Here is a 17542-nt window from a genome sequence, read left to right on the forward strand (position 1 = left end):
GTCAATTCGAAAATCACATTTGAATTATGAATGTATTCTCGAATCCAAGAATGTATGTCGGATTATCAATCCGATTTGACTTCTAGATCAGTCAATTTGGAATGTACTTCATCTAAGAGTGTATTTTGGATTGTCCAATCCGGAATTCAGGTGTGATTTTTAGATTATTCATTTTGGGATACCATCTAGAAATTATATATAATTTTCGAATCGGACAATCCATAGTAGAGATGACAACGGGACGGCACGAGGATAGATTTTGCTATCACATACTCATTTCGTAGAAAAAATTCATCCTATCCTCATACCTAAACCTAACAGGTATCAAATTTTTGTCTCATCCACATTCTCACTAGGTAACCGGTATAATCTCATACTCATACCTATACCCGTTTTCTTACTACTTCAATATTAATTTTAATTAATTTTTATAAAATAAAAAAAATTATGCTAAAGGAAACATAATATTATCAAATATTTAATATTAGAAGGATGGTTGTTTCTTCAATATCAATTACTTTAAAATAAATTATAATTGTTTACATTTTAGATTATAATACCAAATAAAATTTTATAAGAACCAGAACATTTATTAAATTTGCAAATATTAATGAAACATAGCTGATAAATTTAAAAATATATTTTTTTTAAATATGAAAGGAAAAAAATATTCAAATTAAAATATATTTTAAATGTTTGTTTACTTCAATTTTTTAAATTCTAATGAATCTTTTTTTATACACTAATAAAAGTTATAATACATCATTTGATCAAAATGATACCAAAAACAAATAATAATCATAATAAAAGTTAAAAATAAATTATAATTGTTTACATTTTATATTATAATACAAAATAAAATTTAATGAAAACCAAAATATTTTTTAAATTTGCAAACATTAATGAAACCTAGTTGATAAAATTTATTTTTTTAAAATATAAAAGGAAAACAAATATTCAAATTAAAATATATTTTAAAAATTTATTGTAGTAAATAAAAGTTATTTATACAATTATAGTGAAAAAATATAGTATGATTGATAATGAGTTAGAAAATAAAAAAAAAATTAGATAAAATATATTGAAATAGTATTCTACACAATGAAAATAAACAACAAATAAAAATATTAAAAAAATTAACAAATGTTTATAAACAATTTGAGAGACTATTGAAAGAAATAGTACAAAGGAAAACAAATATATAATTAAGGGTATGATAAGATGAAAAACGCCTTAGAGATCTAAAAAAACTTTTCAAATATCACATATACACTCAATGGTTGAGAAATAAAAAAAATTATTTTATCGAAACAAAAGAGTTCTTCAAACGAAACAAAAACTAATAATAATAAGTAATTTTTTATATTATCTAGTAAATGAAAGATTTGTGCTATTAAATACTTAAATTGAGAGTTTTAAACATTCTCATGTGAAAGGAAAATATACAATAAATAAAAATATTAAAAAATAATAGAAATATTCAAATGTGCGACAAAAAATTTTTAATTGACAAACAACTTTTTAACATAATTACATAAAGGTTATGATATGATGAAAAATATAATAGAGATGCGAATGAGTTTCATGACAAACCAAATAATTAGAAGAAATAAAAAATATTAAGTATATATATATATATATATATATATATATATATATATATATATATATATATATGTGTGTGTGTGTGTGTGTGTATATATATATGGTTACTTAATTAATTGTGAATATTTTAATAATTTAAATGGGGACGAGTATTATGGCGGGGATATGTACATCCTCATACCCAATTGAAAAAGTTGGGGATTCCCCATACCTATACCATGCCCAGTCAATGTGGGGATTCCCCGTCAAAATGGGGACGGGTTCGGGCAATACCCATAAGGCCGGGTTTATTTGTCATCTCTAATTACGGGATTCAGGATTACATTTCGGATTAACTACTCTGGACGTGCATGCAATTTCATTTTTTTATGAATGTTCTGCATGTGTTTATTATATAATTTGGAGGCCACACATTTTATTCATAAACCTTAAAGATATTTTTCGTGAAGATCCAATCCAACATATTTATCATCAGATTGTCTCTCACACCGCATAGGGTCCGTGAACACAAAGAGGTATGAGTAAACTAGGGATGACAATTTGGGGTGGGTCAAGCGAGCTGGCCCGTTGGCCCGCACAAAAATGTGGGGCAGGTTGGGATGTTGAACCTGCTAGCCCGCAATGGCCCATTTACAAAATTATATGTGCTTATTTTTTTAGTTCTCACATCATTCATCATGTTTTTTCTTTTAGTTTCTTTTATTTATTTTTTTTTTATTATTATTATTATGTTTATGCATAATCATTGTATATAAGATAATGATTTTAGTTCTTGAATATGGAATATCTTTTTATGCACTTTTAGGTACATGTCTTGTAAGGTGACATGTTGCTATTGTACTTTAGCTTTAATATTTGTTGTTATTTTTCTTATCTTTGATTAGGTAAATTAATTGGAATTATTTCGATAGAAAATGAATATCAATTATTATGAAAAAAAAAATTATTTTGCTTAACACAAAAAAAAAATTTCACTCATCGCAAATGCGGGTCAGCTCGCAAGCCCACGGGGCGGGCCAGGAAAATGAACCCGATATTAAACTGCGGTGCGAGCCAACCCAGCCGGCACTTTGCGGGCCAAAATGCAGGTGGGCCAAAATGGGCCGAGCTAGCCTGCTTTGCCATCCCTAGAGTTAACCACATTGAGAGAAGAGACAATTATTGCAGCTCCATCATTTGATCAAGAAAAAAGAAGATAAATATTGTAAGACCGAAGGAATTTAAATAATTAATTAAATAATTATTTAATAAATGCGGGTAATGAAATTCTTTATGGCATTAATTATTAGTGTTTATGATGTGAAAAAGTAGTAGGTTAAATGGTTAAGAGCACTTGGTTATGTTAAGAGGACTTGGGTTCGAATCTTATGTATGCCAAATTGTGTGTTAATTATTTGTTGTTTAAGTAATATATTTTTATCTTGGTGCGTGATATTAAATTCCTAAAGGTGTAAGAATTATCATGAAATATGAATTGGTTGTGCATTGACTTTGTAATTGAGTGGTTGTGTGTTCAAACCTTGCTAAGAATGAATTAAGCTTTCTTTTTTGCCAAAAAAGTTTCCTTTAATTAATTTTTCGTTTTGGAGAGTAAATGGAGATTATTACTCTAGTAATTATGATAGAAAGGGTGGTAGGAGTGTGTAAACTGCTACTTTGAGTGCATGTGAAAGGAGGTGATCAGAACAACCATCTGAAGCATATGCATAGAGTGTACGGACTATATTGGGAACTGCTCTTACTTGTTTATTAATTTGCGTAATGTTGTGTGAATCCCGTGACCCAATTGCATGAATCCTCATCTTTTTTACGTTGTTTCTCGAAGGTTTTTGGGTTTCTACCGAGAAACTGCCTAGCGGTGATGAATGTGCCGCCAAGCAACACATCCTTTCGACCTAGTTTTATGGGTTCTGTTATGAATCGTCTGGCGACGAAGGGGACCCGCCAGGCGACGCACGGTGATTGATCCTGTTTTCGTGGTGTTCTCAAGGGCAGAAAACCTGGGTTTTTCCCGGGTACTAATGTGTCGCCTGGCGGCATCTTATTGTTCGCCAAGCGGTAGTAGTGAATAAGCGTTGTTCTTGGAATTTAATAGGGTGACTGGGAATGAGTTTTTTTTAAGAGTTGAATTGGAATGGAATTATACTTGTAGTATTGGAATAAAAAAAAGACACGAGAGTTAATTGTGACAAAGCCAATGAATGGAATCAGATGGTGTGCTAATAATGAGGAAAATTGAGGTTGTACATAATATAAAGACTGTCTTGGTGGTTTAAGGTGTTGGAGACAAGGAGAGAAAGATGTAGTGTAAGTGAATAGGAGAGGTCTGAAAATTTGAGCGCCTTAGTGTGGGGAATTTTGTGAACTAGTACATATTAATTGGAAGGTATTTGAGTGAAAAGTTTTGGTACCATTGTAGTGCAGTAGAAGTAGGTTGTCTGATTTTAAGATACTGGATTGGTGGTCATTTTCATAAGCTTGATTGAGTTATTATGCAATGATAGAACACTTGGTAAATCATAGGCCTTGAATAGAGGAATTGGCAATTGTGAATTATAGAGACGTTACAAATATCATTCGATAAAGAAAAAGATGATTAAGTATCATCTGATCAAGAAAATGATGATAAAGTATCATCAGGTCAATAAAAAAATGCTCAAGTATCATCCAATCTAGAAAAAGATGATCAAGTATCATCTGATCAAGAAAAAGATGATTAAGTATCATCTTATCAAAAAAAGATGAATGAGTATAATCCGATCAAGAAAATAAGATCAAGTATCATTAAGTAAAGAAAAAGATGATCAAGTATCATCTGGTCAAGTTAAGACGATAATGTATCATTTGATCAAGCTACAATTAAGGTAATTGCATATCATTTGGTCAAACAACATTAGTGTGAATGTGAGGCATCCTAGAAAAGAATCAATTAAGAAACATTAAGGTAAGTATTCAATATCTGATCATAATTTTACATAGATCGCGAATTAACAAGGGTGTCAATTCAAAAATGACAATGGTAACATTTATGTGAAGTAGATACTTGGTCATCAGAAGTAAGCACTAAGGAAGTAAAATAGATATAGTGCTTTTTAAACACATAATCCTTTGGCAAAAGGGGTTAAGTTTATACATCAGTTTGAAGTTTTTCTAAAAGATACAAGTATCTTGAAATTTCAAACTACATTAAGATGAAATATCCTTATTATTCTACTATTTTTCCATCCACTGCAATTTTGAAGGGTGATAGGTTCGTTTTGATTATACTCACAGGTCGAAGTTCTAATGTGATATGAGGTCAATGTGAAGAAGAAACACTACAAAAAATAGTGTAAATTCTGGCGGTTATTTTCGTAAAATGTGGGAGTTTTAACCGCCACAATTTATGTCTGCGGCGGTTTCAAAACTGCTATAATTCGTGTCGCCACAAAGTATAATCTTAAGCAAACTGCCGCAGCAACCACCATTTTTTACATTGTAAAAAGCGACGGTTTCCTAGTGTATGTTACGGTAGTTAAAACTGTCGTAATTTTTTAAATAGAAACTAAATATATCAAAAATAGTGACACTTAAAAAACGCCACAACTCACATTATATTATGATATTTATAACTGTCGCTATTATCGAATGTCATGATTTAAATATTTTATTATTTATTATTATCCACATATATTTATAATTTCATAATTTAATACATTTTTTTACTAATAAAAATTTAAAATACATAAAAAAAAAACAATAACATTACAAAAAGAATTAACAAACATTATCTTTCATTAAAGATAACAAAATTACATAAGCAACATGTTCAAGTATAAACAAAATTAAGATAACATTACAAGTTCATCATACAATTCTACAAATTAAAGACTACAAAAAACAGTGTAAATTCTGGCGATTATTTTCGTAAAATGTGGCAGTTTTAACAGCCACAATTTACATCCGCGATGGTTTCAAAAATCGCTGCAATTTGTGTCGCTACAAAGTATAATGTGGCGGTTTCAAGCGAACCGCCACAACAACTACCATTTTTTACGTTGTAAAAAGTGACGGTTTCCTAGTGTAAATTACGACAGTTAAAACAGTTGTAATGTTTTAAATAGAAACCAAATATATCAAAAATAGTGACACTTAAAAAACACCACAACTCACATTATATTATGATATTTATAATTGTCGCAATTATCAAATGTCATGATTTAAATATTTTATTATTTATTATTATCCACGTATAATTATAATTTCATAATTTAATACATTTTTTTACTAATAAAAAGTTAAAATACATAAAAAAAGGTTCAAGCAAACATTTTAGAATTAGGGTAAAAACTTCAATTGTAGAATTGTATTGTTCTTTTTATGTATTTTAACTTTTTATTAGTAAAAAAATGTATTAAATTATGAAATTATAAATATACTTGGATAATAATAAACAATAAAATATTTAAATCATGACATTTGATAATAGTGACAGTTATAAATATCATAATATAATGTGAGTTGTGACGTTTTTTAAGTGTCACTATTTTTGATATCTTTAGTTTCCATTTAAAAAATTACGGTGGTTTTAACTTCCGTAATTTACACTAGAAAACCGTCGCTTTTTACAATGTAAAAAATGGCGGTTGTTTCGGCTGTTCGCTTGAAACCGCCACATTATACTTTGTGACGACACAAATTGCAACGATTTTTGAAACTGCCACAAATGTAAATTATGGTGGTTAAAACTATCACATTTTACGAAAATAACCGCCAGAATTTACACTATTTTTTGTAGTGAAGGCTTTAATTTGTGGGGACAAGTAGGACATGGAATGGTCAATTGATATTATATATATATATATATATATATATATATATATATATATATATATATATATATATATATATATATATATATATATATATACTCCACAAAAATAACATGTATTATCGACGACACTTTACCAACAAATCTAAATTTGTAGTTAATAAAATTTTTTCAACGAAATTATTGAAAGATATCCTTGATATAATGTATCGACGAATATTTATGCTAGTAGGGTCATATGTTGAATTGTTGACCGAGTTACGGACAAACTTACCGACGAATTTCCTTGATATAATGTATCAATGGATATTTCCGTCAGTAAGACTATATGTTGAATTGTTAACTAATTTATAGATAGATTTGTCGGTAAGTTACTTGATGAAACCTCAATTATATTTCATATTTCTCTTCCTTCCGAAGTTACTTTCGTCCAAAAACGCATCATAGCAAACATGATTTAGAGAAAATGCAGCCTTTGGTGAACCTGCCCTGACCCTATTGTGAGGCTCTCGTGACACGTCACAACCCATCGTGACCATACCGTGACATTGGTGGCCTAGGCAAGGCATCTTCTTGTTCGTGGGTTGAGGAGGCATTTTTGAAATTTTCTGCAAAACTATAGGCTTTGGTTCTTTTTATAGCCTATATGCTTCAATTATTCTGATAGTCGAGGCATAAAACTCTCTTTAGGATTTATTCTCGCGAGACCCTCCCCGACGAAGTTCATTATGTAGTTTTGCAAAAGCCTCATTTATGTACGTTGTTCTTCGGTTCGTCTTTTTCTGTTTGTTCTTCTCCATCTCCATAACTTCCGTTCTTCTCCTCTATTTTCCTTCTTTTCCTCAAGAACGTGAACACCATCTTCTCATTCCTCTCCCTTTTTCATTTTTTGTTCTTCCATTCATGGCTCTCCACTCGTTCTTCTTCTTGGAAACTCGAATGGCGACTTTGAAGCCTCTGCGCTACTCCTCTGTTGAACGTGAAGCCTTCACACCACTTCTATATGCCACTCAATAATCAAGGTAACATTGTATATTACGAATGCGATTTCCTTTTTTTGTTTCTGTTTCGTTTTTTAATGATTTTGACATGTTTTAGTGCTTTGGTGAAGGAGAACATTCTTACATTGAGAAGGCAAACCATTCTGCACTTGCAAACGTGAAGTATCCACCATTGTCAAACTTTTTTTTATTCAATGATGTATCAAATTGTTTCTAGGACACACATTTGATTATTTGTACTTATTTTAAATACTTTTATTTGTTGTTTATTTTTATCACATAAAATATTTTTATTTATGATTTTTTATATAATTATTTTTACTTTCTAATTCATTCTCATAAGTGTTATTTTACCACTACGACTGTGTATAGACATTTGATTTACTATAATATAATATAAGAATTTAATGTCATAAATCTTGTTTACGCCATCAACATAGATTAAATTTCAAAGGGTAAAAGATTTATGTCTAAATTATTATTATTATTATTATTATTAGTTTAATAATTTTTTCTTTGTACGATTTTGTTCAATTTAATCTTTATCTGTGTAAAAAAAAACATGTCATTATAATTTAAAGAAAGGAAGTAAAGAAATGTTTGGAATATTTTTGAATTTGAATATTTGTTTTCTATTTATTTTTTTTAAAAATTATTTTTTAACTTTGTGAACTTTATTTCATTAATGTTTGCAAAATTAATAGATTTGGTTGTCATAAAATTTTATTTATGTTTAATTGGTGAAATATTTTGTATAATTCTTTCATTTTTATCTAATTGTTATTTGGTATTTTAATTTAAAATTTATACAATTATAATTTTTTTAAAATACTTTGCACCGAAAAAAATGAGAATACATCCTTTTAATATGGAATATTTAATAATAATATATTTTCTTTGCTATGAGTTTTATCTTTTCATAAAAAAATAATTAATTGATATTAAAATATTAAGAAAACGAGTATGAACACGGGTAAAATATACCCATTATTCGATAGAGGATGAGGATGAAACAAAAATCTTATACTTGTTGGATATGAAGATGGGATGAAATGAATTTTAACTTCGAAGATACGTATGAGATAATAAAACTGTTCTTCACTCTGCTCTATTGTCATTCCTAATTTTGAGAGGTATGATTCATCTTGGACTAAAAATAAAAATAAAAAATGATTTTGAATTTCAATTAAGTAAACTTTTAAAAGGGTTTAATTTCTAGGGATAAAATTAATAATTTTTTTATCACCGTATATTTGTTATAACTTTGCTTACAGTATAAAAGGAATTATGATTTATATAAAAATCTCAAGACCTCTTTAGCAAGGAATTATAGTTGATCAATAAAGAAAAAAAAAATGTTATTTACAAAACGTGATTTACTATGAGTTTGTTGTAGTTACAAACTAAACTCAAACATACCATACTTTATTGATAATTCTATTTATTACATACATACTTTTTTTTTTTTTAAGTTCATCATTTCAATTATCAAATTCAAAAGTTACCTTCCATGATCTAATGATAAAGATGAAGTCTACAAGATGATGAAGCAAGTCTCTTGAAAAAAGTCAAATACTTAATATTGTCTACTTATTAAAATTCGGTGCACTCGTTAATAGTCTCAAAGGAGACTAACTTGTTTTCTAGTAGCGTGCGTTGTATAAGGGACTTGTGTTTCAAATCTCACATTTTCCATAATCATGGTTAGTTTAGCTTTTTTTTTTTAATTTTTAGTTTATTCATATAATGATTTTAGTAACTTCTTTGTTCTAGATTGTTGTGACTTTGTTTTAAAAGCTAAGATTTAAGTCAAGGAACTCAACAACTATTACTGAGAAAATGATAAAATAGCATAAACGAAAGTGTGTAGTCAAACTCTCCTTAATAAGGAATTATAATTGGAATAACATATATAACAAAATAATGATAGGAAATAAAATAGAAACAATTATTTATTAACGTGATTTATGAGATTATTGTAGTTACAAATTAAATCCAACATCCTCACTCCATTGTTAATTTTATTTATTGAACATATATTATTTGTCTAAGCTGTTGACTTTTTAGGAAAACTTTTGATAAGTTAATAATAATGATAATTATGCTAGATGGTGAGGTATGTAACATCCCATTTAACAGTCTAAACCATCAAACAAAACATTGCATATCTGATAGTTCAAAGTATAGAACCCAAAATATAAACAGTATGTTACAGTCATCCCACAAAACTAGATAAACTGCTATACAATTTATACACACAACTTGCACTAGAGTTTTCAAAAGAGAAAACACAAGTCTAAACTAAAAACACTAGAATTTCCATAGAACTCTACTGTGCAACATTTCTTCCTCTTCCCTGCACGGGGCTAGCTGCAAGCTCTTCAACTGCTCACACCAATCAGGTGATCATGGCAAGAAATAATAGACACAAAAAAGAAAAGAGACAAAAGAAGGGTAAGCTAATGATTTAAAAAGAGAACTTAAATCAATTTTATGGTTAATAACATACAAAAAGCACAAATAATCAATTAGTTTCACACAAATTAATAATCTAAGACCCACTTAATCCGGATTCTTGCATTGAAGTTGGATCCAGGCAGTTGTGCACTTGTAGTGGCATCTCATGCTCTGCAGAGCGACAGATACAGAGTAAAACTCTACCACATACAAGGTTAGTCCGTTAACACCTATGGTCAAGGAAAAACCCCTAGGCTAGGACCTCCTGCTCCTCTCACCACATACCCCATTCCTCTCTACTTGAGAATTTGAATGGTTATTAGAGCGTCAGGATATCTGCCAAGACAATCCCTACCTCAATGCATACACTACCACAATCATTGCTAATCCTCCTTAGGTTAGCATCAACCAATCTCAACTCAGTATCATATAGACAATCTCATATCATATACTCATCATTCATAATAATTAAAAAGCTTCCATAACTACAAAAATATCATTCAAATCACTCAAGAATGCAAGTTTCAATTTCGTACTTACTCGCCCAGCTAGTATCACTCGCCCAGCCACTAGCTGATGCTCGCCCAGCTAGTAGCACTACAGGTATGGAATTTCCCCCTGGAAATTCGCCCAGCTAGTACCACTCGCCTAGCCACTGGCCTATGCTTGCCCAGCTAGTAGCACTCGCCCAGCCACTGGTCCAGGACTGGAATTTCCTAACTTGAAAATTCGCCCAGCGAGTATTACTCGCCCAGCGAGTCTGCAAATCTGCATAATTATGCAGATCAGTGTTCTGCATAATTATGCAGATCAACTTATTGGCCCAGCGAGGATGCTTGCCCAGCGAGTAAGCAAATCTACACAATTCTACAGAAGTTGATTTAAGCAAAATTATACCTATTCAACCAATCCATACAACCCCAAAACCTCTACAGAGACCATTTGAGTATCACACATTAATTCTATCAACATAATCACACAAATTGCATCCAATTGCGCCTATAGCATACAGTTATTCTCAAACATCAGATAAAACCTAAGTATTTATCATTTTCAAACATCACAACCCAGCCCACATATCAAACACATCAGTCAATTATAGAATAATCATGTAATAACATTTCTAATAGATTTGTGAGACATGATAAATATTAGCTTCCCTTACCTAAGATACTATACAGATAGTTCACAAAGAGTCAAAATACACCTCACAACCCGACAGAGTCCCCAATTCTCCTCTGTTTGAGAAATTGATCGGACAAAAACGTAGAGCGTGTCACATGGATCCCCCTAGTGCTCTCTGATCGTTGAACAGATGATTACAGGAGTCAGAAACTTAGAGAGAAGGCAGAGAGGATTTTAGAAACAGTTCTTAGAGAGATAAAGTGTTTATAACTAATGAAACTCGTTTATTAGATTTCTATTTATATTTAAGATTTTTAATAATAAAATAATCGAGTTCCATTATTTTAAACACTTACTCATTCTAAACTATTATTTTCTAGGTCCTCACATTCTCCCCAACAACAAAATTTTCGACCTCGAAAATTAGACTTACTAGGAAATAGATAAGGATATGACTTCATCATATCCTCCTCCAACTCCCAAGTGGAATCACCTGTCCTACTATCCCAGACAACCTTGACTAAGCTGATGGTCTTTCCTCTGTGATGTTTCGTCTGACGGCCATCTAAGCCAATTGGTTGCACTTCCACTGAAAGGTCTTCTTTAACTTGTACATCATCCACCTCTAGAACATGTGAACCATCAGGTACATACTTCCTCAATTGAGATACATGGAATACCGGATGTAAATTAGCCAACTGAGGGGGCATTGCAATCTCATAAGCTACTGGCCCCACTCGATTTAGAATCTGATAAGGACCAATATACTTAGGAGAGAGTTTCCTTGAACGAATCGCTCTCCCCACTCCAGTGATTGGGGTCACCTTCAGGAAAACATGATCCCCTGTTGAAAACTCTAACGGTCTCCTCCTTTGGTCGGCATAAGACTTCTGCCTACTTTGTGAAGTCTTCATCCTTTCTTGAATTAATTTTACTTTTTCTGTGGTCTGCTGTAGTAACTCAGGTCCCACCAAAATTGCCTCTCCATCTTGATACCAACATAGAGGAGTTCTGCATCGTCTACCATATAAAGCTTCATACGGTGCCATTCTGATACTGGCTTGATAACTGTTGTTGTAGGTGAATTCAACCAAAGGTAACACTTCATCCCATCCACCTAGGTGATCTAACACACAAGTTCTCAACAAATCTTCTAGAGACTGAATTGTCCTCTCCGTTTGTCCGTCTATTTGAGGATGATAAGCAGAACTCATCCTCAAGCTACTAGCCATAGCTCCTTGCAACGATTGCCAAAATCTAGAAGTAAATCGAGGATCTCTATCTGACACAATACTTGAAGGCACACCATGTAACCTAACAATTTCTTTTAGATACAGCTGTACCAAATTGGCCATAGACATTCTCAATTTAATTGCCAGAAAATGAGCACTTTTAGTTAAACGGTCGACTATCACCCAAATAGCATCATGACCTCTCATTGTTCTTGGTAAATGAGTAACAAAATCCATTGAGATGCTATCCCATTTCCAAACAGGTATCTCCAGCTGCTGTAATAATCCACCAGGCCGCTGATGTTCTACTTTTGCCTTCTGACAAGTCAAACAAGATGCAACAAATTGTGCCACGTCCCTCTTCATACCAGACCACCAAAAAGATTCCTTGAGATCTTGATACATTTTAGTCATGCCTGGATGCATGCTAAAACGACTCTTATGCCCTTCCTCTAAGACCATCTTCTTTAACTTAACATCATCAGGTATACACACTCTGCCTTTGAAGCGTAAAATTCCATCAGAGCCCCTCTGAAAGTCCTTAGCCTGCTTTGTACCCAACAAACTCATTGTCTTTTGCAAACTCACATCATTGGCTTGTTTAACTTTGATCAGACTCAAGAAATCACTAGATATAGTTAGGCTACTACATCTAATGAAATCAATCTCAAACTCTGTTTGTAGTTTTAAGTCTCTGAATTCTTCCACTAATTCAAGCTCTTTTATCATCATGTGAGATATATGCGCTGTCTTCCTACTAAGAGCGTATGCCACAACGTTGGCTTTACCTGGATGATATAGTAACTCAAAATCATAGTCCTTCAGAAATTCCATCCACCTCCTTTGCCTCATATTTAACTCTTTCTGATCGAACAAATATTTTAAACTTTTATGATCATTGAATACCTGAAACTGTGCCCCATAAAGGTAGTGTCTCCAAATCTTCAAGGCAAAAACTACCGCTGCTAACTCCAAATCACGAGTAGGGTAATTCTTCTCGTGCACCTTGAGTTGTCTTGAAGCATAAGCCACCACTTTCTTTTCTTGCATCAACACACTACCTAACCCTTGATAGGATGTGTCACAATAAACCTCAAAGGATTTACTTGTGTCAGGGATTACAAGCACTAGGGCCTTGGTCAACCTTTTCTTAAGTTCTTGAAAACTCTCCTCACATTTATCTGTCCAAGCAAAAGGCTGATCCTTGCGAGTAAGGTGTGTTAGAGGTGCTACTATTTTAGAAAATCCCTCAATGAATCTTCGATAGTAACCAGCTAATCCCACAAAACTTCTAATTTCTGTTACCGACTTTGGTCGTTCCCACTATAGCACGGCATCCACTTTAGCTGGATCCACTGATATTCCTAGAGAAGATATCACATGGCCCAAAAACTAAACCTCTCACATCCAAAACTCACACTTTGATAGTTTAGCATACAACTTTTCCTCCCTCAAAATCCCAAGTACTTTTCTTAAGTGTTGAACATGATCTTCATGAGTTTTGGAGTAGATAAGGATGTCGTCTATAAAAACAACGACAAACTTATCGAGAAAAGGTCTGAAAATTCTGTTCATATAGTCCATGAATAAGGCAGGAGCATTAGTCACACCAAACTACGTACTCATAATGTCCATATCTAGACCTAAAGGCTGTCTTCTGTACATCCTCAGCCTTGACCAGAATCTGATGATATCTTGACCGCAAATCAATTTTTGAAAACACCACAGCTCCGTTCAATTGATCCATAAGGTCATCAATCCTGGGCAGAGGGTATTTATTCTTGATTGTCAACTTGTTTAGTTGTCTGTAGTCTACACATAATCTGGAGCTTCCGTCCTTCTTCTTTACAAGCAACACCGGTGCTCCCCAAGGCGACACACTAGGTCGGATAAATTGCTTTTCTAATAATTCCTCTATTTGTTTCTTCAACTCTACCAACTCGGCTGGAGCCATTCTGTATGGAGCTATTGATACTGGTCCTGCTCCAGGCACTAGATCAATCGAGAACTCCACTTCCCTTTGAGGAGGTAGTCCTGGCACTTCATCAGGAAATACGTCCTCAAACTCTCTCACCACAGAGATGTCAATGCTTTTATCATCTTTCTCAACATTTACATGAGTCAAGATAACAAAGCATCGAGAACCCTCTCTAATTTCCTTTAACACCTGCTGAGAAGATAACAACTCTGACTCTTCAGAGTTAGGAAACAATAGCTTTTTCTTACTACAATCAATAAGAATGTGATTGGCAGCCAACCAATCCATCCCTAAGATCACATCCAAACTCTGTAGCGGCAAACAAATGAGATTGACTCTGAACTGACGCCCATCTACATTCACTGGGCATCTGGCGCACAACATTGACGTCTTTACTAAACCTGAAGCTGGAGTTGACACTATAAGATCATACTGTAACTCTTTCACAGGTAGACATAACTCTTTAACACAACCCTCAGACACAAAAGAATGTGTTGCTCCCGAGTCAAATAGAACACTCAAGCTTTTACTAGCTATCAAACAACTACCGATAATAAGATTACCTGAAGCAGATGCTTCTGTTCCAGACATTGCATAAACCCTCCCTACAGCTTGGGGTCTGTCACCTCTATTCCTCTATTGTGCGGGCTGTTGGGATTGACTCACTACCCTTCTAGTGGAAGGGCAATCTCTGGCAAAGTGCCCCTTTACTCCACATGAATGGCATTTTCCACCTTTTCCCAGCCTTGGACAGTTACTCTTTAAATGAGGTCCTCCACATGCAAAACACTGCACTCGACCTTGTTGAAACTGTTGCTGAGAGGAACCCCCTCTAAACCCCTAAGGTTGAGGTCTAGAGTAAGGTTTTCTCCTTTCTTCAAGTCTAACTCTGAACCCAGATGGTCCTCCTACTCTATGTGGTTGTAGTCTTTGTTGGACTTCTACTTCTGCTTTGAGCTTCTCCATAACTCTCTCTTTCTCTACTAAGGTAGGAAAATCCTTAATAGATAGGGGTACCACCATTAACTTAATGTCACCTCTAAGGCCATTTTCAAACTTCTGGCATCTCCATTCTTCGTCAACAGCTATGGTATGGAAACGTCTCAGATGTTTAAATTTTTTTGTATATTCTGCCACGGACATGTTTCCCTGTACCAATTGGAGAAATTCAACTTCCTTAGCATACCGGATACTATCTGGGAAATATTCTGTCAGGAAACACTTTTTGAACACATCCCAAGACACTTCCTCTCTTTTCTCTTCCAACATCATCTTCATACTCGCCCACCAATGCTCGGCTTCACCGGTGAGCATATAAACAGTATAAGCCAACCTGTTTTCTGCAGGGCATCTCTTAGCCTCAAACACCCTTTCCATATCCTTCATCCATTGATCAGCTTCGTCAGGACTGACTTTTCCATTAAACTTGGTGGGATGGTGTTGCAGAAAATCCTCCAAACTCCATTCTCTGATCTAAGGAGGTGGGAATTGTGTAGGGCCAGCTGACGTTCTGTTTGCTTCAAGCTGGGAGAGAGCATCAAGATGTCTTTGCTGAGTTGCCTCTACGGCTACCCGAGCAGTTTCCATTTGCTGCAAGGACAGATTGTGTTGCTCCACCATTGAGGCATGTTGTTGTTGCATAGCTGCTGCCATAGCTTCTATTGCCCGCACAAGATCGGGCAAATCCGAAGTTGGTGGGGCTGGAGGTGGCCTATTTCCCATAACTTTTCTGTTTACATAAAGAACAACCATCAGCTTAACCTGCAAACACTACTATATCTAAAAAAAAACAACACCTAGAGGAAGCTAAGCATACCCAACCTACAGATCCTAAAGGAATTACAGCTCTGATACCAAAAATGTAACATCCCATTTAACAGTCTAAACCATCAAACAAAACATTGCATATCTGATAGTTCAAAGCATAAAACCCAAAATATAAACAGTATGTTACAGTCATCCCACAAAACTAGATAAACTGCTATACAATTTATATACACAACTTGCACTAGAGTTTTCAAAAGAGAAAACACAAGTCTAAACTAAAAACACTAGAATTTCCATAGAACTCTATTGTGCAACATTTCTTCCTCTTCCCTGCACGGGGCTAGCTGCAAGCTCTTCAACTGCTCACACCAATCAGGTGATCATGGCAAGAAATAATAGACACCAAAAAGAAAAGAGACAAAAGAAGGGTAAGCTAATGATTTAAAAAGAGAACTTAAATCAATTTTATAGTTAATAACATACAAAAAGCACAAATAATCAATTAGTTTCACACAAATTAATAATCTAAGACCCACTTAATCCGGATTCTTGCATTGAAGTTGGATCCAGGCAGTTGTGCACTTGTAGTGGCATCTCATGCTCTGTAGAGTGACAGATACAGAGTAAAACTCTACCACATACAAGGTTAGTCCGTTAACACCTATGGTCAAGGAAAAACCCCTAGGCTAGGACCTCCTGCTCCTCTCACCACATACCCCATTCCTCTCTACTTGAGAATTTGAATGGTTATTAGAGCGTCAGGATAACTGCCAAGACAATCCCTACCTCAATGCATACACTACCACAATCATTGCTAATCCTCCTTAGGTTAGCATCAACCAATCTCAACTCAGTATCATATAGACAATCTCATATCATATACTCATCATTCATAATAATTAAAAAGCTTCCATAACTACAAAAATATCATTCAAATCACTCAAGAATGCAAATTTCAATTTCGTACTTACCCGCCCAGCTAGTATCACTCGCCCAGCCACTGGCTGATGCTCGCCTAGCTAGTAGCACTAGCCCAGCCACTGGTACAGGTATGGAATTTCCCCCTGGAAATTCGCCCAACTAGTAGCACTCGCCCAGCCACTGGCCTATGCTCGCCCAGCTAGTAGCACTCGCCCAACCACTGGTCCAGGACTGGAATTTCCTAACTTGAAAATTCGCCCAGCGAGTCTGCGAATCTGCATAATTCTGTAGATCAGTGTTCTGCATAATTATGCAGATCAACTTATTGGCCCAGCGAGGATGCTTGCCCAGCGAGTAAGCAAATCTACACAATTCTACAGAAGTTGATTTAAGCAAAATTATACCTATTCAACCAATCCATACAACCCCAAAACCTCTACAGAGACCATTTGAGTATCACACATTAATTCTATCAACATAATCACACAAATTGCATCCAATTGCACCTATAGCATACAGTTATTCTCAAACATCAGATAAAACCTAAGTATTTATCATTTTCAAACATCACAACCCAGCCCACATATCAACACATCAGTCAATTATAGAATAATTATGTAATAACATTTCTAATAGATTTGTGAGA

The 17542-nt window shown here is 33.8% G+C and overlaps 1 protein-coding gene and 1 pseudogene across 1 annotated transcript; both read right to left on the bottom strand.

The window, feature by feature from the left end:
- Positions 1 to 11354: 11354 nt before the first annotated feature.
- LOC146883881 (uncharacterized) lies at positions 11355 to 12153 on the bottom strand. The gene has a single exon (XM_085666762.1). It carries the CDS (start codon positions 12045 to 12047, stop codon positions 11355 to 11357), a length of 693 nt encoding a protein of 230 aa, XP_085522888.1. The 5' UTR covers positions 12048 to 12153.
- A 2691-nt stretch (positions 12154 to 14844) lies between these two features.
- On the bottom strand, positions 14845 to 15960 carry LOC146883882 (uncharacterized; annotated as a pseudogene).
- Between the last annotated feature and the right edge of the window lie 1582 nt (positions 15961 to 17542).

The sequence above is a fragment of the Vigna unguiculata genome, chromosome 9, assembly GCF_037176805.1.
Source record: "Vigna unguiculata cultivar grain cowpea cultivar isolate G323 ecotype 2 chromosome 9, ASM3717680v1, whole genome shotgun sequence".
NCBI classification, from domain to species: domain Eukaryota; kingdom Viridiplantae; phylum Streptophyta; class Magnoliopsida; order Fabales; family Fabaceae; genus Vigna; species Vigna unguiculata.

What these genes read in the sequence shown, in the direction of transcription:
- LOC146883881 (XM_085666762.1), bottom strand. Translation starts at nt 12,047, where the DNA reads ATGGCACCGTATGAAGCTTTATATGGTAGACGATGCAGAACTCCTCTA.